Here is a 24,308-nt window from a genome sequence, read left to right as displayed (position 1 = left end):
CTAATTTAAAGCAAGCAGCTGTATACAGATACCCCCTCCCCCTCACAAAAACACAACATTTTGTTACAGCTCAGCACACAGCATCCAAAACAAACAGGCATGAGACAATGCATATTTATGCAACATTAAAATCAGGTGAACAACATGTAGTGTGGGAGGATGGGAAAAATGGAAATGAAAGACCAATGTTTTGTGAAGTTTCAGATGGTAATGGAGAGAGCTGAGCTGTACAGCTGCCTAACACTTAATACATTTTTAAAAGTTGCCCCATGGACGCTGGAGAGATGGCTCAGTGGTTAAGATCACTGACTGCTCTTTCAGAGGCCCTGAGTTCAAGTCCTAGCAACCAAATGCTGCTGGTGGCTCACAACCAGTAATAGGATCTGATGCCTGTTATCATTTTGTCTAGGCTCTGTCTGTCTGTCTGTCTGTCTGCCTGTCTCTCTCTCTCTCTCCCTTTCTCCCCGCCCCTCCCCTCCCCCCTCCTCTCAGTCTCACTCTTGACTTCCTGCTCCTACTCTGTCCCCTCACCCTTTCCCCCCCCCCCCTCCATTCCCTTCCCCTATCTCTCTCCATGTGTTCACTGATGGCCTCTACTCCTTTAGTTCTCTACTCTCTCCCTCTCTCTCTCTCTCTGCCTTTCTCTGCCTTTGCTACCTTCTTAAATCCCCTCCCCATGCCCTGAATAAACTCTATTCTATACTATACTGTGGGTCCCTCAGGGGGAAGGGATGCCTCAGCATGGGCTCGCTGAGTCACCCTCTTCCCCCACACCTCACTACACATCACCAAAGCTTATCCCTCTTTACTTTATCTTTTTATAAACACATCAATGCCCTCTTCTGGTATGTCTGCAGAAAGCTATAAATGAACAAACAAACAAATAAATCTTTTTTTAAAAAGTTGCCTTGGAACCTTGTTTAGAGGCCTGTAATCCCAGCCACTTGGAAGGCTGAAGCAAGCAGATCCCAAGTTTAAGGACGACATGGGTAACTTAGCAAGACCCTATCTATTTATAAATAAGTAATAAATAAATAAATAAATAAATGTTAGTGTGGCTGTTTGGTCATGAAAATGGCTCCCATAGGCTCTTAGGGAGTAGGTGTGGCTTTGTTGGAGGAAGTGTGTTACTAGGGAGTGGGCTTTGAGGTTTCAGAAGCTTAAGCCAGGCCCAGTCTCACTCTCTGCCTGCTGCCTACAGATGTGGATCGAGTGCTCTCCAATACTCTCCAGCACCATGTCCACCTGCACGCCACCGTGCTTCTCACCATGATGATAAACTTAGCCCCAGCTAAGTGTTTTCTTTCATAAGAGGTGTTGTGGTCATGGAGTTTCTTCACAGCAATAGAACTTTGACAAAGACAGATGGCAAAGTACCTGCTTTAGTGTAAGCATTAGGAACCAAGTTCCATGCTCAGAACCCACATGCTCCAAGCGGGACGTGGTAGTATCACACACTTGGAATCTTAAGTGTTGGGGAATCAGGGAGATCTCTGGGACTCTCTTGCTAGGCAGGCAGCCTAGCCTGCTTGGGGCTTGGGGCGGGCCATTAAGAAACCCTATCTCAACAAACAAGGTAGACAGCTTCTGATGAATACCACATCTAACGTGCACATATACATGCATGCACACTCACACATCCATTAGATAGAAAGATTAGACAGACAGATAGACAGACAGACAGACAGACAGACAGACAGATAGATAGATAGATAGATAGATAGATAGATAATAGATTGATAATAGATGATAGATGGATAGATACATAGACAGACAGACTACAAAGGGGAAAGAATATTTTCCTTCCACGTATATAAGGCTCAAGTTTAATATCTTGCATGAAAGATGGGGTAGGACCAATTCTAGTTATAACACATGGCGTTTATAAAGTGGATTTATAAATGTGACTTTTAGAGAGAAGTTTGCATACCTGCTCTTTTTGGCCTCAGTAGCTCTTCCCCGGCTAGCTCATGTTCTTGGAGAATCTGAAAGAACAATTAGAAGTGTGTCAGTGGATACTGGGGAACCCTTCTTACTTGGCTTTCCACTCACCAGCAGCTCAGCGCCAATCACACCAGAACACAGATGCAGATCTGAGGAAAACACCACAGGAGTGTTTGTATGAACCAGCGTCTAGATCTAGCAGTGGAAGAAATCACTGATTCGGGATCTCTTGCCATCCCTGGTCTGTGAACACTGACTAGAAACAGACACCAATCTCCTCTGTTCTCTAACACTTGAACCCTAATGGGGCTGGTGGTCTGTAACATGACTCAATCTCCCTACCTTTTCCCTGCATGCAGCATAGACAGCCTCGGGTTTTTATATACTGCTGTTCAGAATGCTTAGACATAATAGTTCCCTCCTCTGGGTCTTTTCCCCCTAGATTCTAGATGGCTCCAGTGGTCAGACCATCTACACACACACACACACACACACACACACACACACACACACATACTTTTTCTAGCTTTGTGGCTGTAGAGAAGTTACCAATACTTGTTGAGCCTTGCTTTCTTTTCTGAGAAGTAGGAATAAGGACAGTGTCAATATCATAGGATTATTACAAGATGTAAGTAAACTTCAAAATGGCAGAGGGTAAGCTCTAATTAAATTTTAGTTAATATAATTTATCATGCTTAAAACCAAAGGTTGGACAAGGGAGATGGCTTCATGGGTATCATGTCTATTCTTGATTATCAACTTGACACACTTGGGAAGAGGGAATCTCAGTTCACATTGGCTTCTGGGCATGTTTTGATTGCTGATTGGTGCAGGAGGGTCAAGTCTAGTATGGGGCAGGACCATCCCAGGCAGTCAGCCTGTGCTACATAAGAAAGGTAGCTGAGTGGGCATGCCAAAGGGAACACAAGAGGAAGCAGTGCTCCAGTTTCTACTTTAAATCCCTGCCTTGGCTTTCCAGGATGGACTATAAGCTAGAAGATGAAACACAACTTTTCCTTCATGAACAATGGATAAAAACACCCTTCTGTGCAAGCATGAGTACCTGAGTTCAAATGACCAGAACCTATTAAAAAAAAAAAAGTTGGGCATGACTTCCCAGACACAGGACCCCAGCACTGCAGGGAGCAGAGAGAAAAGAATTGCTGGGGTTTGCTGTCTTCCAGCCTAGCTTTAAGTTCAACTAGAAATTCTGTCTCCAGAAAGTAAAATGGAGTGACTAAAGAAGGATGCTAAACATCTTCCTCTGGCTTCTATCTTGCAGGTCCATGCATCTGAACACACACACACACACACACACACACACACATACACACAAACACACACACACACCAGGATACCAAAAATCCTCCTCTGGCTTCCACACACACAGGTCCATGCATCTGAGCACACATGCACAAGTATGTACACACACACACACACACACACACACACACACACACACACACACACACACAGAGAGAGAGAGAGAGAGAGAGAGAGAGAGAGAGAGAGAGAGAGAGAGAGAGAGAGAATCCTTCTACTGATACTAAGCTGCCACCTTAGTTCCACCATCAGATAGTGGTGTGACCTCAAACAAGTTATTCAACCTGCTTGCTTTTCCCCTAATCTGTAGCAGGGGGATAAGTGCAGCCTGCTCTACAAGGTCATTGCCAAGGTCAAATGGTTATTGTGGGTAGAGAACAGAAAGCGCCATTTAGAGTCAGAGGCCACATTGCTTGGGATACTTGTCACTAGTCTATACAGTGCCACTGGGTTCTTCTCAAGTCCGACCTTTCCAACACCCACCTGTGATGAATAGTTCACTTTGCTGACGGGGTCAGTTCCCACCCAATAGCTAGTAACCAAGCCTTCCCTTACTATTGTGGCCTTTCTTGTTGCCTCCAGCCTGCAGGGAGACTCCTGGGGTACATATTACTCCTGGGAGCAAACTCCCCTCCCAGAGCCCCATACTCACATACAAGGCTCAGTGAACAAGCCCCATTTCTTTGATGGCCCTACACACACTGATATGTCCTTTCCTATGAACTCCACACATCTTTGAATGCCACACCACGCTAAGCTTACCCTCATCAACTGGGTCCACGGTGGTTCCCTCGTTTGTTCACTCTTACACTCTCGCTCAACTGCAACAAAATTCCTGAGATACATTACACACTCTCCACCAGGACAATCAAAGGTGCTGTGACCACTCACATTTCACTGGCAGCGAATCTGACCTCAAAGTCTGCCCTTGCCTATGACGGCTTAGGAGACATTCTGGAAAACAGAGCTCCTATCAGGGAGCCAATCTTCCCTTGCCTAAAGCATCCCTCCATACTCTCCTGCATCTGCCTCCTCTTCCTCTCCCTTTCTTTTCTTTCAAAATTGTAACTATTAGGGTTTTGTAGAGACAAGGTTTCTCTGTGTAGCCCTGGCTGACTTGAAATTTACTCTGTAGGCCAGGCTAGCCTTGCACTCAGAGATCTGCCTGCCTCTGCCTCCTCCATGCTTAAAGGCATGAGCCACCACACCCTTACTCCTTTTTCAACTAACAGTTTTCCTGGCTGGTCTCCCTCTCCATTCTAAGCTATAATTTGGGGAAATTACCAGCTGTGTTGTGTGTACGCCTCTTCTTGGAGTCCTTAAGGGACGCTGGCTGAGGCTGTGTAAGAGAGGAAGGGCAGGGAGCGTTCTATGGACATGGGAGTTCACAAATGCTCTTGCAGAACTAGAGACATGATGGATGGTGACTGGAATTTCAAAAGCCCAATTGCTGCTTCCTCTGCAGTGAGTTGTCCCAGAGGAATGTAAGGATACAGGAACTGAAGTCACGCAGTTGATGTATAGGGTGGTTCCTCTCGGTTTCCCCTGCCTGTGGCTTGGCCCTATGCCCAGATAGAAGGGAGATTCTGGCCCTGCAGTCCTGCTTCTATCCTCCATGGAGGCCTCGGAAGGGCTAGCCACCTATGTACGTTCTGAGGTGTGTTTACTAGACACCTATGTACATTCTGAGGTGTGTTTGAAGGACACAGACAAACGCTGCTGGCTACAGTGTGTTAAAAATCAAAGTATATTTCACCCATAATGCTGAGTATCTCAAGGCTTTGTGAGGACAGAATTTTTCCTTTCCTTCCCACACTCTGACTAAGCTCAATAACAGATTGGGAGCCTTGGTGACCAGTGCGTCCCATGTGTGAAGGTTCCTTATGGGGGTCACAACCTTCTCAAATCTTTGTAGCACTGGTTCTCAACCTTCCTAATGCTATGACCCTTTAGTATAGTTTCTCATGGTGTGGTGACCCCCCAACCATAAAATTACCTCCTTTCTACTTCATAACTGTCACTTTGCCTCATAACTGTAATTATGAATCATAATGTTAATATCTCTGTTTCCCAATGGTTTTAGCCCACCCCTGTGAAAGGGCAGCTCAGGCCCCCAAATGTTTCATAAACTACAGGTTGACAATTGATGCTTTAGAGTAACCATCTGCAGCTTTCTGGACTCATCTTTGCAAGGTACAGCTCTCACATCCCATTCCGCTTGCCCTGATGTACCATACTACCCAAAACTGGGATGTCAGGTCCTAGGGCCTTGATTTGAACAAGCAAAGGCTAGAGTCACATTGTGAGCTGACTCCCACTGCTCCCGCCTATTAGCTGGAAGAACTACCCTCTTCTTCTAAGCTCTGATTTCTACCTGCTAAACAATACCAGTGCAGAGGTGTATAATGTGTCTAATGTGGTCTATGGCAGTGGGGTGTGCTCTTGTGTCCCACTGCTCTGGGCTCCCAAGGACCAGCCTTGCCATCCTGAGTCCTCAGGGGGTTCTAGCTTGGGTAACTGAGAGTCTGGCACTTGCTTTTTCTACCAAATTTTGTTCTCTGGCTAAGAAGGGGAAATGGACTTGGATCACAAAGCTCTTCGGTGTTTTCAGATTAGACAAAACAGCTCACTTGAATCTGTCTACACACTTTTTACAAAGTGTGATCGCCAGATAAGGCTCTATGCCACAACTCTGTCCAGTGGGGATTTCCTGATGGCATCACTTCAGCCGGGAGAAACAAGGTCACCAATTCCAGGAAGAGCCCCACCTTTCACACAAGATGGCTTTCTACATAATTTTGGTGGAAGTGAGTGGTCTGGATTTGGGGAAGGTAATCAATTGGAAATAAGAGTTGTGTGTTTGTGTGTGAGTATGTGAGTGTGTGTGTGTGTGAGTGAGTGAGTGTGTGTGTGTGTGTGTGTGTGTGTGTGTGTGTGTGTGTGTATGTGAGTGGCAGACAGAGGTTAATTTTAGATGCCTTCCTCAGTTATTCTTTGCCTTGGTTTTTGATACAGAGAGTCTTTTTAGCCTAGAGTTCACCAATTCGGCTGGGCCAGCTGGCATTGAACACCAGGGATCCTGCTCTCTTCATCCTCCCCAGTGTGGGTGATGAGTGCATGCTAATATATCTGGCTTTTAAACAGGGATGCTGAGGAACAAACTTCGGTCCTTACTCTTGCACAGCAAGAACGGTCCAGCAACCGAGCCATCTCCCCAGCTTGAAAGGTAGATGGCAAAATCTAGAGGAACAGATGCCAAACAAGATGCTCAGCAGGGACTCCAGCTGCCACACATCTCAGCCCCCATCACCAGAGCCTTCCACTCACTCATTTGTTAGCCTAGAATGTCAAGCTAAACTTTTGCTTCCCAATTGGATAATTATCTTACAAAGATTCCTCACAGATGGCTAGCAGCATACATCAACTATAAGGACCAATTCCTTGGCCCTTGGTGAAAGCACACATGTATGATCTTTACAACAAGCCGGACAAGGGATGTGAGAGGGCAGAGGTTCAGAGATATAAGAAAAAATAATGAAGACTCTGAAGTTTGTGTGTGTCAGAGCTGGACATCAATCGAGGTGTGATGCCAAGATTAGACATGTGCAGCTTGTTGCTGTGGGTGTGATCACTGGGAATACTTCTGAAAGAGGGGATAGATTAACCTCAATGTGGAAATCACACCACGTCTTCTGAATAACCACTAGGGTACAGGTGCAAATGTTTCCTCCTTAATCCAATGAGCAGGATTGTTCATTCTTCTGCTTGGCTTGTACCCCACAAACCAGAGCTTAGAGGAGACATATTGCGCACATTCTTCAAATCATGAGAATGGAAAACAAAAAGGACAAAGAAAACCTAGACCCTAACATGGGAAAAGGAAGAAAGCACATACAATCTTGGAGACAGTGAGTCTTCATTGTCTACTTGACCGGATTAAGGATCACCTGGGAGGTGGAGGCACAACTCTGGGCTCGGTAGAGGCATTTCCAGATAGGATTATCTGATAACAAGCTCACCCTGGTGTTGTTGGCTTCACCCTTATGATAGGGAATCCAAGAGGATGGAGCAGAAAGAATTACAGGGGAGAAAAGAAAAGCAACCAGCAGTTCCTTTACTCTGTGTCACAGCTACTGTGAACGCAAACTTAGTGGTCTGTCATGTCATTCCTCTATGGAGTACGGTCTCTAAAACTGTGAGTCAAAATCAAAGCTTTTGTCTCCAAGTTGTTTACATCAGACATTTGTTACATCATCAAGAAGTCGATAAACACAGTCATAAAACAGAGCACTGAAAGTAAGACTTCAAACATACTAAATGTGAATAAATTATACTCCCTGAATCATAGTCTAGTCTCCTCAGATTAAGTTCAATACAAGAGAAAAAAATCTGAAACACAATCTTTTTTTCTGATGCCCGTCATAAATATCAACCAATTTAATTCTCATAAGAATCATAGGAAATTGCTACTGCTGTTCGCATGATTCTATAGGTGAAGAGTCTAAGATGCAGAATTACACGTCTGATCTCCCAGCCTGCAGTGGACCTTGCCTCTAGTATATGAAGAAGTGAGATAAAGAACCCACATGAAGCAATACACCCATCACCTCCCCTACTTAGCTAAATGCTGCCTGACTTCCCAAAGACAAATGACTTTCATTATTCATGAAGAGTCCTAGACACTACCCGTGGCCCTTTGGGGCTGTTAACCTTTAACTGTGCTACGAACACAGAGACTAATGGCTTTTAAACTGTGATGCCTAATCATGGCCAGCTTCCATGTGAAGCCTCAGCCAATCAGGTGTCTCCAGCCTTTCAGAGATGGCAACTCGATGTTGTTGATGTTGTCTACCACGTTTACCGGGAAGAACCCTTCGATAGGCTTACATCATTTCTAAACCTGTTTTAAGTAAACTTACAATTTTGGGTTGATCTGCAGTTAGAACTTTTCTTGCTGCACGCAGCCCATCAGCCTGCTGGGATGTGGAGATGGTAATCTAGTGAGGGAAGCTCTCCTGATACTAGTGATTTCAGATTGTGAAACAGTTACATTTGCAACACTGTCTCAAAATCCCCTCCTACCCCATTGCTTCAAAGAACTGTTTTCTGATTGTGACCTTACCGGGAAATCAAAGACCTGGGCGGAGGAAATGACTGCAGGTTTAGCTTTACTCACTGAAGGTTGAACAATGGGCTCTGTTGGTGTGCTCAGCGCAGCTTCTGAAGAACAAATCACAAGAAGCAGGAAGTAGAACGTGAAGGTCCTTGGCGATCTCATGTCTTCAGGTCTGAGTGGCTTCGCCTGAAAGAAAGGATGGTGCTTTAGTGACCCAGTGATTGATTTAGGAAAGGAGGGAAGAACTGACAACCCGTGTCCTGAAAGTCACATCACTCAAGGACCTTTGCAATAGAGGGGAAGGGAAGGGGAGGGCAGGGAGATGTCAAACTGAGGGAGAAACATCGTCTCTCCTGGGGAGGCAAACATGTCCCAGAGGATGGGGAGAAGTGGGTGTTTGGAGATGTTAACGTGAGTAATACAAAGGTAGCAGGTTGGGGAGTATAGGTTCTGTGGACATGATGAAGGGTGGGGTGAAAAAAAGAGGGGAGAAAATGAAGCTAAAGAAAGAAAGCAAGAAAAAGAGATGGGCAGTTTAGTAAAAAAAAAAAAAATGCTATTAGGCTGAGTGATGGCATTGTGAGAAAAATGCTGCACAAATAGGAGAGGGGGGATTCTGCATCTCCATCACCCGTGGAAAGCCAGGCGAGGTGGCACCATCATAAATCCTGTGCTGCTATGGACACATCTGAAATGAAACGCACAGAGCCTCCGAAAGCTCCTGGCCAGCCAGCCTGGCGCACACAATAGTGAACATTAAAGAGACCCTGCCTCAAAGAGGTTAAAGGTGGACGTTTAAAGTGGTTTTCTATCTTCCACTCATGCAGCACGGCATATGCACACCCCACGCACATACACGTGCACAGAGAGATCCGTTTAATATGATGCACTATACGGACTGTGCCATAAAAGCATTCAGAGACCTCACCTCGCTCTTTTGCTACATTCAATGCACTTTGGTATTTTCAAGTCTACCCTGCTCTCTCTTTACCTATTTTTTCCTTTTAATTCTATTAAAATAAAACCATTCAATTGGCCCTTTGACTATATTGATAGTCTAGGACTTGTTAGTATTTAGTTATAAAAACCTCTCTCTGTAAAGTGCTGGAGATGCAAAAGGAGGCCTTCTTGTAACCAATGAATCTTTGCTTTATTTGAAAATCAGAGAAAATAATCCCAACAAGTACATCCAGAAATAAAAATGAAAACGAAAAAACAAAAAAAGGCTTGGTATAAACCCTTCCTTTCTGACTTTGTGTGTGTGTGTGCGCACACTCTCCACCTTATTTTATGAAGGAGGTCCTTCGGTGAACCTGGACCTTATCCACTGACTCGGCTAACTGGTCAGCAAGCCACAGAGCCTGCCTGTCTACCAGTGTTGAAATTACAGAATGGCTTTAATGGGGGTGCTGGGGAGGGGGGTGCTGAACATCATGGTAACACAGCAGGCACTTTCCCCACTGAGCCATCTCCCCAGCCCTCTCCTCATGGTATTCTATACCCATGTGTGCCTGTGGAAACAGCCACAGGGAGATTAGGCTTATGGTCTAGGGGGCATTATTGTGACCCATGTCCTGGACTAAATCTTCTATTGACCCCAGTGCTTCCTCTACAAAATGCAGGTCATTATATTTTTCTCCCTTAGCTCTCTCAGAATTTCCTGAGACGCAAATGAGATGAAAATCCAGGAAGAAGCTCCTGAGATTCTGATTCTGAAAAAAAAAAAATAATAACAGGATAAAGCAGGAAAGAGAAGAATTAAAAGAACGAAAGCACAGTGAACATGGCTGGCAATGGTCATCATCCCAGTGGGTTGTGAAGGGCAGAGGGCAGCCAGGAGAGCGCTGCAGAGAACACCAGAGAATCAGGATCAGGGTGCCACATGATGAGGGCCGAGCTGCACACATCAGGAAGAACTGTATGTCAGTCACCAAGAGACAACTGCCCTTTCCCCTTCCCCAGTGGGATCGAAGGAAACACAAGGCTTTGGGAAACACTTTGGTTTGCACATCTGGCAGTGGATGCATTTTTCAAATTCTTCAACTCAGTTATTTTAGGACAAGGTTTTGTCATTTCAGTTCTGGGGACAGACGTCACAGACCAGATGCATCTGCTGCAGGGACAATGACATATCACGTGGTCTTTATGCACATTTTTGGTGCAGGGATAGGTAGGATGATGGAGTCTGTTGATAGCAACTATCTCTGCAAATAAATCAGCCCATCCTATATCTCCAAAGGATACTTGTTCAGGAGGCAAATTAATCTTCTCAGGCCCCAGCACAGGACATTATATACTGGTTGGCACCACAATGAGGCAATTCATCAAGGGTCTGAGAACAGTTAGACTTCCTTAGCCCCTGAAACCTAAGGAGGGACTCAGGCACAGGAGAGACTACAGGAAACTCCCACTCTTTACTTCCCAAATGCTTCAGTAAATCCTTCGTTTGTGTTTTGGATTGACCCAAATGGGCCAACCAGTGTATAATGTCCTGGGCTGGGGCCTGAGGAGGTTAATTTGCCTCCTGAGAGAGTATCCTTTGGAAATAAAGTCCCTAAATGGTCACATCTGATACACCAATATAGGGTGTGGCCAATATAGTCTCATCTCTCTCTACTTCTAGCTTCCTTTAAGATTGGTCTTGATAAAGTTTAAACTCTTCATTCTGTTGAGACATTTGGAGAAAAGCAACAACACATTGTTTGACTCATTTGGGGGTGTGTGTGTTTTCCAAGAGACATAGATAGAACCCCAACTTACAAATATCCTCTGGAATGAGGGACAATTGTCAGCTATCCAGTAAAGAAGAGGTATTGTCTGGAAGACAGGAAAGTCACACTCTGGAAGGAAAGCGGTATTCTAACTAACCGACAACTAGTATGACAAACTTGGTCAAAGGGAGCACGGTGCCAGAGGGAGGCCACTTTGACTATTCGGGCTTCATCAGGGAAGAAACTTGAAGCTGTAACTCCTCTTAGCCTGCCACTGGTCTTATTAACATGTCTGCCCCCCAGCTCATGGAGTTCTCACCTATGAGGAAATCTGCAGTGCTCCATAACTTAGCTAACGGGGAAAAGATCCACACTGATAGAGTTGACACCTGGCGCTACCTCCCACAAATAAGGCCAAATATGGTCACAAGTGCCCTTAGTTGTAATGCCCCAAACGTGCATAATGCTTCTAACATTCCTGGGGTAAAGTTCAAAGACACAGAGACAGAAAATTCTTTGCTGTCATTCCTAGTTAATCAATTCTTAATTAATTAAAGTATTGGACACTCTACTTTAAGTCACCTACTTGTGTGAGCTGGCCTATCACAAGACCAACAGCTGGGAAATGTGGTCTAATTCCCAGGATTATCCCCGTCATACTGAGCAACTTCCTCGTCAACCCAGACTCGGTCTTCAAGTCTACGAAGGCAGAAGACAGGAAAGTGCGGGATGATGTCACATTCCGGGAATAAGTCATAGCAGTTCTCAGCAACACACGGACCATGCCACGTCTGGCTCCTCAGTTGCCAATAGTGACGGTGCCTTGTGAAGTGGCTGTGTACCACAAAAGGCTCAGGGAAGACCCAGCCTGTTTTCTTGAATCTGAGAGGCAGCCTACATCCGAAGACTGGCTTTTGTCCTACAATCCTGTCAGCAGTCCTGGATAACTTTGATTAGGGGTGAGGAAATGGGCCTCCTGCAGGGTTCAACTCCTGTCCATAGAATGGTCATATAATGAACTACCACAGGGATGTCAAGTCCCTTCCAACAGGGCCACTGTGGGATTCTTTTTGGAAATGATTGGTTTTGGTAAACTTCACCCAGCTCTGTCTTGCCATTTTCTCTCATGCACCCCTCATGGAATACACACAGCTATCTTGGATTTCCAGATGAAAATACTAAAGCTTAGTGCTAACGATCTCACAGCCAGCTAAGGGTGGAGACGGTTAGAAGCAAAGCCGTAACCAGCGATTGTTTAGATTCCAGCTAATCGGATTTTCCTATAGCCTGGTGAACCATGTTGATAGGACTTTGGATAACTGCAGATGGGAAATGGGGATCACAGTCCCTAGGCACAAGGTGGGGAAGCATGCCCAGGGTGGTGCTATGCTCTATGAGGGTGGCACCCTCCGGGCACCGTAGTTCATGCCTGTAATTCGGGGAAATAAGGGCATGAAGATTTGGCTGCCTAGTGAGATATCATCTCTAAAAATAAACAGATTGCATCACTTAACCCTCTAGGCTACCCAGAACTCTATGAGACTACTAAGTCGTTTCTACTTCACTTCTCAGATACAGAAGTGGAAACTTTGTTCAGGGCTCAGAGCCTGGTACAGGATAGTGGAGAAACTGATTACCAAGTGACCTAATGTTCCAGGGGAGGGGCATTTGAGGCAAGAGAATTTCTTGATGAAATAGCAATAATAACACGTGGAAATTTTTCTCCAAATGGAGCAGGTAATCAAAGCATGCATTCCCGAGGCCACCAGTTATTGGTGTGACACAGGGCAGATCACGTTATCTACTGAGCTAGAGCTTTCTTATGAACAAGGGCAAGAATTTGACAGAGCATTGAGTTACAGCAGTTGCCCTTGGAAAATCTTCTGACTCCTTTAAACACATACAATTCCGTACACGTTTTGCATCTCAGATGCAGCCTTGACCAGTTTAACTTCTAAATCCAACTGAAGCCATCTACCTCTGATATGTGACCTGGCCCAGGCCTCCCTGCCTGACCTGTGTTACTATGGCAACAATAGCCACCACCCTTTTTCTTTGTCCCACCTCAGATGAGTCTGTCACTCTCTTTCTTTAGTCCTTCCCTGCTAAGCTCCTAATTCTTTTCAAAGTAAAAGTACTATCACTGGTACCCAAGGCCCCCATGATCTGACTTTTATTTTTTAATAATGTGCTTAGTAAGCATTCCCCAGCTGTCCACTACTGATGTTGGCTGACATCTCGGGCGGTATCTAAAACAGGGCAAGAAGTTTTTCCAGTGTTCATACAAAAGCAAAAAGTCAAACCAAAACCATTTTTGAGCGTGAACGGGAACAATTATCACCAAACTATTTTTAAGTGGTTGGCAACTAAGATAATCCTGCCATTCATTTGGCTCTCATTAATCTTCATCTCTCATAGGCCCAGGAGTCACTGTAAATTCAAAGTTTACCCACCCACCGTGTCCAGGAAAGGGCTGCCTCCTAACTCAAGTCCCTTGATACCCGGGGCTATAAATAGTCCCATTCCCTGAACACCTACACACACTAGTGCAGGCCCCGGACCTTCCTGCTTGCATGACACGCATTGTTCCATGAAGCCATGAATCCCTCACCCATCTATTCATGCACCCATTTATTAGGTCCTGACAAGTGCCAGGTGTTCCGCTGGGCTCAAGGAAGTGGCAGTCACCGAGACAGTGGGTCCTGTTTCCATGGAGCTTGGTGTCTAATGAAGCAGACAGACAGCACTAAAGAATCAGTCGCTTGAGTCACTGCAGTAGTAACAGTTCTTGAGCAGTTGTTATGTACCCAATGCTGAGAACCAACTATATTCCATCGCTTCATCTTCATAACAATCCCTCTGAAGTGTTTCAGGTGTGCTTTCTAATTAACAGTATGATCTAAAATTAACTGAGCCACATAGTGGGTGCTTAAACAACTTTGAGCAAGAATCTAAATGTAGGACGCCTAAAGCCAGTGTGGATCCTTTGAATAGTGTGCTTAACTTTCTGGAAAGCAAAACTAACTAACTAACTAACTAACTAACTAACTAACTAACTAACTAACTAACTAAGACCTGCCCCAGTCTTGAGCTTATGGAAGGTGCCTAGCATAGTGTTTAAATAAGCATACATTTCAATTATCTTTAGGAGAGAGACAGAGAGAGAGAGAGAGAGAGAGAGAGAGAGAGAGAGAGAGAGAGAGAGAGAGAGAATTAGAAGTTTCCAAGTCAAAAACACCATGTGCAAGGGCCCTGGGGTAGGAGAGAACATGGCTCATTCAAGGAGCTATAAGTGGTTCAGAGTGCCTGGACTTCAAAAGAGCAGAAGACAGATGTTCTGTGAGGTGAATGCCATGGTAGGCAGACCTGATATTGTTGACCACATGATTAGTAAGATTAAACCAAGAGACAGGTGGGAGAAAAGACTAGAACCAAACCCAACAGAATTCCAGATAGTCAAGTCCAGGCCAAGAGGACGATTGTTCCTGGATATTTAGGAACAAGGTTAGAGTGACAGGAAGTGAAGGGGGCAAGTCGTCATATCCCTGCCCACTTATAATCCCAGTGTTTGTGAAGCTGAGGCAGGGGGAATCTTCAAGACCAGCCTGAACTACACAGTGAGACCCTGTCATCAAAACCAAGCATAGAAAACTACAGCAATGAGCACTGAGAATAATGTGAGCCAAGGAAGTTTGGCATTTGGGGAGGAGGATGTGGCCAACAACATCCAGTGATGCTTTAGTCCGTAGAGGAGGACCTGAGGATGCTCACGGGGCCTTCAGGTGGGATGCTCTCTCATGCAGGGTGGGATGTCTTATTGGTAGTGAGATGGTCACCATCCTGGGAAGAGTTGTCATGTGTAGGGCATAAGCAGCTGGAGATGGCACGCACAGGACTCCAGAATTTGCTTACAACGGTCTGGGGGGAGGGGCCTCCTTCATTTTGCACCACATACTTGAATGTTGTTGTATCAGTGACTCTCTTTTTATGAATGGAATGAATTACATTACACACTAGGATGGTTTCAAAGAAACCCTTGACTGTGAATCAACTTGGCCTTGGCCTGGGGCTCACTAAGGAGATATACTATTGGGTGCTTTGGAAGTACTTTAGGATCTCTCTCTTTCCCTTCCTCCCTCCCTCCCTCCCTCCCTCCCTCCCTCCCTTCCTCCCTCCCTCCGTCCCTCCCTCCCTCCCTCCCCCTTTGTCTGTCCCTCCTTTCCTCTACCCCTTCCTTCCTCCCTCCCTCTCCTCCTCCCCTCTCTCTTCTTCCCTTCCTCCTTCCCTTTCTCCCTCCTTTCCTCTCCCCGAGCACCTCGCCACTCCCTTGTTTTCTGAGACAGTGTTTCTCTGTGTAGCCCTGGCTGTTGATGAACTCACTCTGTAGACTAGGCTGGGCCTCAACAGAGATCTACCTGTCTCTGCCTCCTAAGCACGGGTATTAAAGGGGTGCACCACCACAGCCTGTCTTGGGAGCTGTCTCTTTATAGCCCTTACCTCCTTGCCCTAGGGTACAGACTTGGATCTCTTTGAAAACATATCCTTACTAAAATTAAGACTTAGACTAAAGTGGTACGTTTGTTTAAGAAATGCAAAACAGAGTTCCTGGACGGTGGACAGTTGGGTGATGGCACCCCATTTCAGGAGCAGCTTTGCACACTGAGATTATTTTCCCTGTTTACTGGGGCTGTGGCTCAATGTCAGAGCAATTGTCTATCCTGTATAAAGATCTGAGTTTGATCCTCAGAATTGTAAGGAAGCAAACAAAGAGAAAACACCATTTGCGCTGGGGAGATGGTTGGATGGGCAATGTGCTTGCTCTGCCCTTTGCCTGAATTAGGACCCCTAGTACCCATAGGAGAAAACTGAGCATGATTGTGAGTTCCTATAATTCCAGCTCTGGGGAGGCAGAGACAGGAACCTGCCTGGGGTTCACTGGTGGTTAGCCAGTCAGGCCCACTGGGGACTCCAGGTTCAGTGACTCCAAAGCAATAATCAAAAAAGTAGGGAGCTATAGAAACAGACAGACACTCACCCAATATTGACCATTGGCTGCCGTGTACACATGAGGGTGTGCATCTTCCCATGTGTGAAAGTGCATGTACACACACACACAAACACACACACACACACACAAATAAGATGTCTTTGTTCATCTGCATGATGCTTGAGACTTCAATGTAGATGGGATGCCGTCCACATATAACCTCCCTCCAGATCTACAGAAGTGCGGGTTCAAAATCCTCAAGTGTAGCTTTAAGAGGCTCCCAACAGACCGTATATACAACTGCAGGGCTGATAAGACTTATCTTTGTTGACCTTATTTAATTCAATGACTCATCCCTGGCACATGCAGGGTTGTAAGGTAAATATTTATTCAACACAAACACGAAACACAATGCCAATTAAATGATTCTTTTGAAGAGCTTTTCTCCACCCCCCCCCCCCTTCTATTTAATTTTCCTTTGCCTTGAAATAAGATTCTGTGGCAGCATTGTGTCCCAGCAGCTCGGGGACTATCTGATTACAGACGAACATTTGTTTGTACACAATGGGATGGAGTTTTCCAAAACACACTACACATGTGTTGGTTCTTGATAACCCATTATCCTTCTTGCTTCCTTGTAAGTCACTGGGAGATTTTAACCTTTAAGCAGAGATTATCATCTTTAAAAAAAAAAAAAAACCATGAAGTTCCTAGCTGGGCGCTTATCTATTCTATCTCATAGCTTCAACATACCACAAAGGGGTTTCCCTGCACTGGGTAGAACAATGTCAAGCAGACATTCCAACTGCAGACAGGGGTTAGCCCTGTGGTTGGCCATAGGGAGAGATTGAGATGGAGCCCTGTAGATTTACTGCTGTTGGGCGAGTAGCTAAATAACAGTAATGATTTGTGACCACCCATCAGGGAGGCGGCTTCTGAGCCAAATCTTAACTATTTCACTGCTGGATTTCGCAAAACTCAGAACAGTAGCGATTTAACGTGTGATTTAAAATATCTCAACATGTTGGCCTGGGGAGCTGACCCAGTTGGTAAAGTGCTTGCTGTGCAAATTTGAGGACCTGAGTTCAATCCCAGAGCATCACCTAAGACAGCTGGTTTTGGCAGTAAACATTTGTAATGCTTAGGTGGCGCTAGAAAGATCCCTGGGGCTTGCTGCTCAACCGCTCTAGCTAAATTGGTGACATCCAGGTTCAGTGAGAGATCATGCCTCAAAATAGTAAGGTGGAGCAGGGCGTGGTGGTGCACGCCTTTAATCCCAGCACTTGGGAGGCAGAGGCAGGCAGATTTCTGAGTTCGAGGCCAGCCTGGTCTACAGAGTGAATTCCAGGACAGCCAGGGATATACAGAGAAACCCTGTCTCGAAAAACAACAACAACAAAAAAACAAAAAACAAAAAACAAAAAAAGGTGGAAAGTGACTGAAGGAGAGACCAGAGATAGATATTTGCCCTCAACACACATAATTTCATCCATGCATATGCATCTATGCAAATACACACACATGCACACGTACAATCACACACACATGCATACGCACACACACGTGCACACACGCATACAAATTCTCCAGCATATACACAGTTACAGAGCAATTTTAGCCTTCTGAAGTCGCTCCTTTCCAGCCCTGGCCACACTACCTTCCTGTGATCTGACACGGCCACCCATGGTCATGATCTTAAGTCTCTTACATTTTTATCTCTTCCTTTGGGGATATTGTTCGCTTTTAATAATAAGGAGTATGCTGCACAAAACAGAAAAAAAAAGAATTACTTAATTTTTCTCTCTGAATGCAATATTCTTAGATAATCTTCGTGTCCCAAGATGGCTTAATTCTGACTATGTGACTTTAGTGTTTTTTATAAATAGCATTTTATATGAAAGAACTTGACACAATATATCTCTAGTGCTCTCTGGTTTCTCACCTGTGTCCCTCCTCTGTGACAGCCTTCTCCTTCCCCTATTCTCTCTGCCCCCCTTCTTTTCTCATCCACTATAAGCACCATACACATCTGGGTCCTACCAAACACATCTGTCTCCTTCAGTTTGGGCCTTTCTTTCTTGACACCTTTGCTTTGGGGAACATGTCCAGCCCCACAGTTTAAACAGTTAGCATATGTGAGAACACCCTAAGCCTTGCTTCTACACTGTCCTATTTGTTAAATTCCTGGGCATATAACTCCAATAGTATTATTACTATCTGTGTCTAAACTTGATCCATCTAAAACAGAATCTGCTGTCTTCTGGGCTACCGACTTTTTTCCTAACCAACTCTTCCTAGATTTGTTACCTGCTGGTTTTGTTCTCTTTACCTGCAGGCCCAGAGCCCTGTGATTATTCTTGAATGCAAAAAACAGATAGGGGAAGGGAATGGTAGTCCACCAGCAACTAAATAACCAATGACACCCTTAGGGGTCACGTAGCTTTTGTCCGGCTTGGTTTACCCAGTCACATTTGGATAGTGGCTCTAGGCTCCTGAATGCCCCTCCCCGCTCTCCCCTGACCACTAATCCCACACCATAGCAACTGATAAATTGGCTCAGCATGGACTTCCCTCTAGATCACCACTGTATCTAATTCAAACATGGCCATCATTTCAGATGCCCCGAGGAAGATGCACAGACAACACCCGACAAACACGCACGCAGAGACCTAACGCCAAACCAGCTCAGCCAACACTGTCTCTGCAAGATTGGATATAGGCAGATCTACTCACTAGCTTTGACTGTAGCTTCTTCAAAATATGACACAAATGCTAACAGCAAATGTGGGTTGAATGGATTATTACCACCTCTGAGTGTCTTCTCACACGGTTCTCGACACTGTAAAGCTTCGGTTTTCCCTTTTTGAGCTTCACATATTTTTTTGCCTCTCTCCCCCACCCCCGCACCCCTTTTAAACTGAATAACAATGACCAATACCCTTTATCAAGCACCTCTACAGACTCGACTTAAGGCTAAACATCCACACACATCAGGCTCGCTTACTCCTTATGATACTGTCCTATGACATTGTCCCCACTTGTATAGTGGGAAAAAAAAACCAATGACTGGAAAAATTATGCAATATACTCAGGTCACGTAGCAAGGTCTAGTGTCAATTGCTAGAGCCTGACTCCGTAGCCCTTGTAGCACACTGTCTCTCATAGTTTCTTCAGGGATGTGTCCTTCTCTGAAATACACCTGCACTTCTCTACCTAGTTGTTTTTCTGGCCCAGTGAATCATGTAGCACTGCTTTTATAGTTTCTGGAGTGCGGCATAATAATTAGGCAAATAAACTAAGAAGTCAGACAGCCTGAAATATAATTATGACTCTATTACCCACTAGTTATTTATTTTAAAATAATTTACTCCACCTTTGTATATTTCTTCAACTACAAAATAAACATGATAATCACACAGGCCAATCAGCACAACTGAAAAACAGTAATCTTCACAAGGTGCTGGACTGGATGCCCAGGACACAGTAAGCACAAAGTGAATATATGTTACTAAAATTCTCAGCACTTAGCCGGGCGTGGTGGCACACGCCTTTAATCCCAGCACTTGGGAGGCAGAGGCAGGTGGATTTCTGAGTTTGAGGCCAGCCTGGTCTACAAAGTGAGTTTCAGGACAGCCAGGGCTATACAGAGAAACCCTGTCTCGAAAAACAAAAAAACAAAAAAAAAAAAAAAAAATTCTCAGCACTTGCTCCTTAACTCATGTTAAGAGTCTAAAGTAATTACACTGCAAGATCCCCTGTGTTTTTAATCTTGTAAAACCTAGAGGACCTCTCTGGCGTATCTGCTTCCATGAGGCTGTGGTTTTAAAGTCTTTACTTTTATGATTATCTTTTAGGAAGTAAACAAGATTCCAACTCTTTTGAGGATAGTGACCAGAGTCAAACAAGATGAACTGAGAGACAGACCTGGCAAGCCGCTCCGGCATTTACGATGTGCCCACAGGCAGTTCATGCATTTAACAGAACACATCCTGTTTACTAGACCATTTAATCAGCCTCCATAGGATCTGCAAGCACTAGGAGCTGATGTATCTGCGTCAAGTCGGGCAGGGTCATTCCAGTTGAAACTAGAAAGACAATGTCCCTGGGGATGCAAACGGGAATGTCTTCTCCATCCTTGCCTGCCAGGATCCTAACTCCGAATGCTTACAGCTGAGCAAAGCTCCGGCTTTGCAGAATCGTAACCAGGTGATGCTGCTGGTAACCATGCTGCTCCACTTACTTACTTACATCCAGGATTCTCATTCTCAAAGTTGGGGCTGTAATGGAACCAGTGGGAAGACGGGAGACAGAAGGGCAAATAACAAACGCACAGGGCCCTTGCAGAAAGGTTCTGACCCAATTGTGACCTTGAAGTTCGAGGAGCTTCCTCTGGCTCCGGAAAGCTCCTGAGACTGACAGCAACCGACAGCAAGTATTCTAGTCCTCGGCTATCCACATGATGCAATAATTAGGTGCCCCTTCACAACCCCCAGCAAAGCATTCACATGCTGCGAAATTGAATGTGCTCAAGATAATGGTGTCAATTCTTCAGTTATCTTTTTATCTTCTCATTCCTAGCTAAGAAAGGGGCCGGCAGACTGAAAAGAGGTCTGAGTTCTCATCCCAGAGGCCTGTAAGAGAGTCACTGTGTAAAGCTGGGCAGACTACTGTCACTTTCCTATTCTCACGTCTCATTTTATCCAACAGAACAGGAATCAGATGCCAGTTTTACCCGTGGCCCAGCAAAGGAAGGCGTATGGGTGCCTTCTGAGAGGATGAAAGTTGTGTTGGAGTTTGAGAGACTGAAGTGAGATCTACAGAAGACTGATCGATCTCACTACTCAGGAGGTGGCAGCCTGCATGACTTTGTGAGCACCCTGAGATGCCGTTGAGCATCGTATGGTGCAGAGTGATATGACTGCATTCTGGTACAGCCCGGAGCTACCCAGCCTCCCAACCACCACCAGGTCAGGGCAGTGGGCTAAGAGGGGTCATTAACTTGCTGACTACTCTCAGTGCAGTGCATTGGCTTGCTGACTACTCTCAAGAGGAACTGTAGAAAGCAAGTTGAACAAGATAGTCTAAAGCAAAATATCAACTCCAGCAGCCCCAAGTGACCCCCAGTTTGGGCTGTGAAAACCTTGGATATATGAAGAAAATATGAACAACTGAGTGAACTGTTATTACTCTTGTGGGTTTTTTTCCTCATTTTTCCTTGTTTGCTTTTTCTTTATGAAGGCCCCTCCCCTTCTCTATGACCCACATAGACTTGTTCATTACGATGTTTTTCTTAGACTTTTATGTTTTTTACAATATAGAGGGTGGGGTCAGAGAGAGAAGGATACCTTTTACAGATGATTAATATATTTGGAAGATGACTCATCAAGTAAAAATATCAGTTTCCATGCCTTCATCTAGCCTTCCCTTGGTCAATCATTTAGCTTTTGAATGATAGATTGATCTATATGGCCAGTTAATCTCTTTATTTGCCTCCTTTCCATCTCTAGAATAACGCTAAGTCTGATGTCCTTCAAAGAAAATGCCCAAACTGCTGGTAATCTTAGAGTTTCATCCTTAAGAAATTATTGTTAATATTATTAAAAATAAAAGCAACACCAAAAATAGCAAAAGAGCAAAAAGGGAGAGGAATTCTTTTTCATACTTTCTAAATTTTAGTGAGCTGGACATGTTTCTCTTGTGTCACGTGACCCTTCCACAGAGAAGATTTTAAGTGTTATCAAAAAAAAAAAATTGACAATGTGAACTTGTGGGGCCTCATCCTGGGCCAGGAAGAGCAAAACAAACAAACAAACAAACAAGCCTTTACCTAGTACCACACAGAGCACTTGAAGGAGAGGTTTTGGGGGAGAGGAGAAAACATGTACTGAGAAGTATATAATTTTAATACTGCCAAGAGCCAGTCTTTCACAGTAAGAATATGTCCATATATTCCTATGCAATTAGGAAAAAATGGCTCACCTGACTTCCAAGTTCTTTAGACACAGAAGTAGCAAGTCTGAGACCAGCCCTGTCTGTATAGCAAGTTTCAGGCCAACCAGGGCTCCGAAGCAAGACACAAGACCCTGTCTCAAAAGCTAGAAAAAGCAAACAAAATGGAAACAAACAAACAAACAAAAACCCCAACTCTATTAGGCCCTTTCCAAAGGACAAAGAGCTATGAGGGAGTTGTACAACCTGACTTTGTACAAAATACACGAAAATCCGACTTAAGTAAACTGTATACAGATTTTGTTCCCGACTTTCTACAACATTGAAAGCAAATCTGACTGGTTCTTAAGACCAGACGTTTTAACTGAGCAACACATAAGCTCCTTTCCCCTCAGCCACGGGCAGGAGGTCTCCGTGCCCCACCCAAGCGCTGTCTCAGAGCTCCTTCGGCTGCTGAAGTGCAATCTCCTCTTGCTCCAGGCCACCACCGCCATGGCTGCCTGGCTATCTCTACTAAAGAGAAAATCTAACTGCTCCCAGCAGTGAACCGGAGGGAGACACCTCCATGCTCCCCAAAGCAGGCCACACTGTGGACTTCCAGCAGCGCAATGTTACCTTCCTAGCACACAGCTATGCTAAAGATTATCAGTCAGAATAACAGGGAGAACGCGGAAATGTACAAATGCCTCGGGTTGCCAGAGGTCTGGCTACAAAGGTACACAGACCACAGAAAGAGAAAAATCTGTTACCTGTCCACCACCGTTGTCGTCTCCAGGCAAGCGCCTGCTCTCAACAGATGTCTAGAAACTTCTCTGTTTTTCACTACGGGGCCATTGGCCCCGCAGCCTTCTTAGGGGACCTCACAGACAATCGGGAGGCAGCGGGGCAGGCATCTTTATGAACAGGTCTGGCCACTCCTTTGCTCAACTTTTGCCTCCAGGAGCTGCACTCCTCCAAGCTCACGGAGCCATCCCCTAGAGCCTCTTTGCTGTTAGAAAAACAAGAAGCGATTTCCTGGTCCACTTCCCCGGATGGCGTGTGCGATTTCCCTCACGCCCATGGGAAGTCCTTCAGGTCCTCTTATGGAGAAGCCTCTCCTCCAAGTGGAAAGACTTGTTTGAGCAATGCCCCTTGTTCTTGCTTTTCTTTCTCCAATAGAAGTTAAAAAAAAAAATTAGAAGCGAAAACAGTGCAAATCAGATATGCGATAGCACTTAAGAGTGAGTGGTGAGGGATAGCTCATTTAAACCTCCAACACATTGACCATATACTTAGACTGTGTAAGGAAAATTAAAATTACCCATAAGCCCATTCCATTGTCTCTAACAGGGCCAAGAAGTCAGAAGCTAAAAATATCCCAGAGGATGGGAGACCTGTCTGGAGCTTGAGGGAAACCTGTGCTTCAAATATATCACAGTAGGGGACATCTAGTTTCCAGGGAAACTGAACGTTTGTAGATCAAATGATATTCATCCTGCGACACTTCAACATCATCTCAGCAACAATATTTGAAGATAAGGAGACGTGAAGAGGGCTCGTCTAGTCAGCAGGCTCCGTCACAGGGTTTAATTGTAAACCACAACCACAATTACAGTTTCTGAGCTGAACTCAATCCTGCCTGCCCTTACCATGCAAGTAAGGAAACTGGGGCTCGAGGAGAAGCAGTGGCCTGCCCAGGGTCCAAAGAAAGATGGGAAGTGGTATACTGTTATTAATTGAACGTGTGTGTGTGTGTGTGTGTGAGAGAGAGAGAGAGAGAGAGAGAAAGAGAGAGAGAGAGAGAGAGAGAGAGAGAGAGAGAGAGAGAGAGAGAGAGAGAGAGAGAAATGCTGCTCAATTTCTGAAACTTTAAGGTCCTGTTGGGGCACAGGAGTCTGTGTGGAAAGTAAGCAATTCCGGATAGTCCCAAGAGTTAGAAAAAAATCATAAAATCATGTACTGTTAGGGCACTGATTTCAGAGCCTGAATAAAAAGAATCCAAACCACGGTCCCACGAATGGCTAAACTTAGTTTTACTGCATGGAACTATGATTTTTAAAACTATAGAATGTATAGGCTTTGCTGTAGATCATTTGGAAAAACTAAAGTCCTAGTCTGGATGGTTCAGGGAGGTAGATCAGCATGTAAAAGCTTTTTCCATGCAAGCCTAAAAACATGAGTTCGATCCCTGGGCCCCAGGTAAAGGTAAATAGAGAAAATCAACCCTATTAAATTGTCCTCTGACATGCCTTGACACATATATGAGTATGTGTGCACACGCACGGGCACGCACACACAC

General features: G+C 45.0%; 1 protein-coding gene across 8 annotated transcripts in view; it reads right to left on the bottom strand.

Moving 5' to 3' along the window:
* The window catches only part of Adgrf5 (adhesion G protein-coupled receptor F5), a 99,229-nt gene that overhangs the window by 47,071 nt on the left and 27,850 nt on the right, over positions 1–24,308 (bottom strand). For 3 of the 8 annotated variants that reach the window (XM_006524126.4, XM_006524124.4, XM_006524129.3), the window contains exons 1-3: positions 22,780–23,404; positions 8,390–8,569; positions 1,931–1,985 (exon numbers count right to left, since the gene is read on the bottom strand). In XM_006524126.4, the coding sequence (XP_006524189.1) occupies positions 1,931–1,985; positions 8,390–8,545 (211 nt within the window). In that variant the 5' untranslated portion in view covers positions 8,546–8,569; positions 22,780–23,404. Of the gene's footprint in view, positions 1–1,930; positions 1,986–8,389; positions 8,570–22,779; positions 23,405–24,308 lie in introns of those variants that run through there. The other 5 variants (XM_006524125.4, NM_001357332.1, XM_006524127.3 and 2 more) reach the window with 4 other exon arrangements.

Source organism: Mus musculus, chromosome 17 (genome assembly GCF_000001635.26).
Source record: "Mus musculus strain C57BL/6J chromosome 17, GRCm38.p6 C57BL/6J".
Classification (NCBI taxonomy): domain Eukaryota; kingdom Metazoa; phylum Chordata; class Mammalia; order Rodentia; family Muridae; genus Mus; species Mus musculus.
This window is presented reverse-complemented; position numbering and strand designations above follow the sequence as displayed.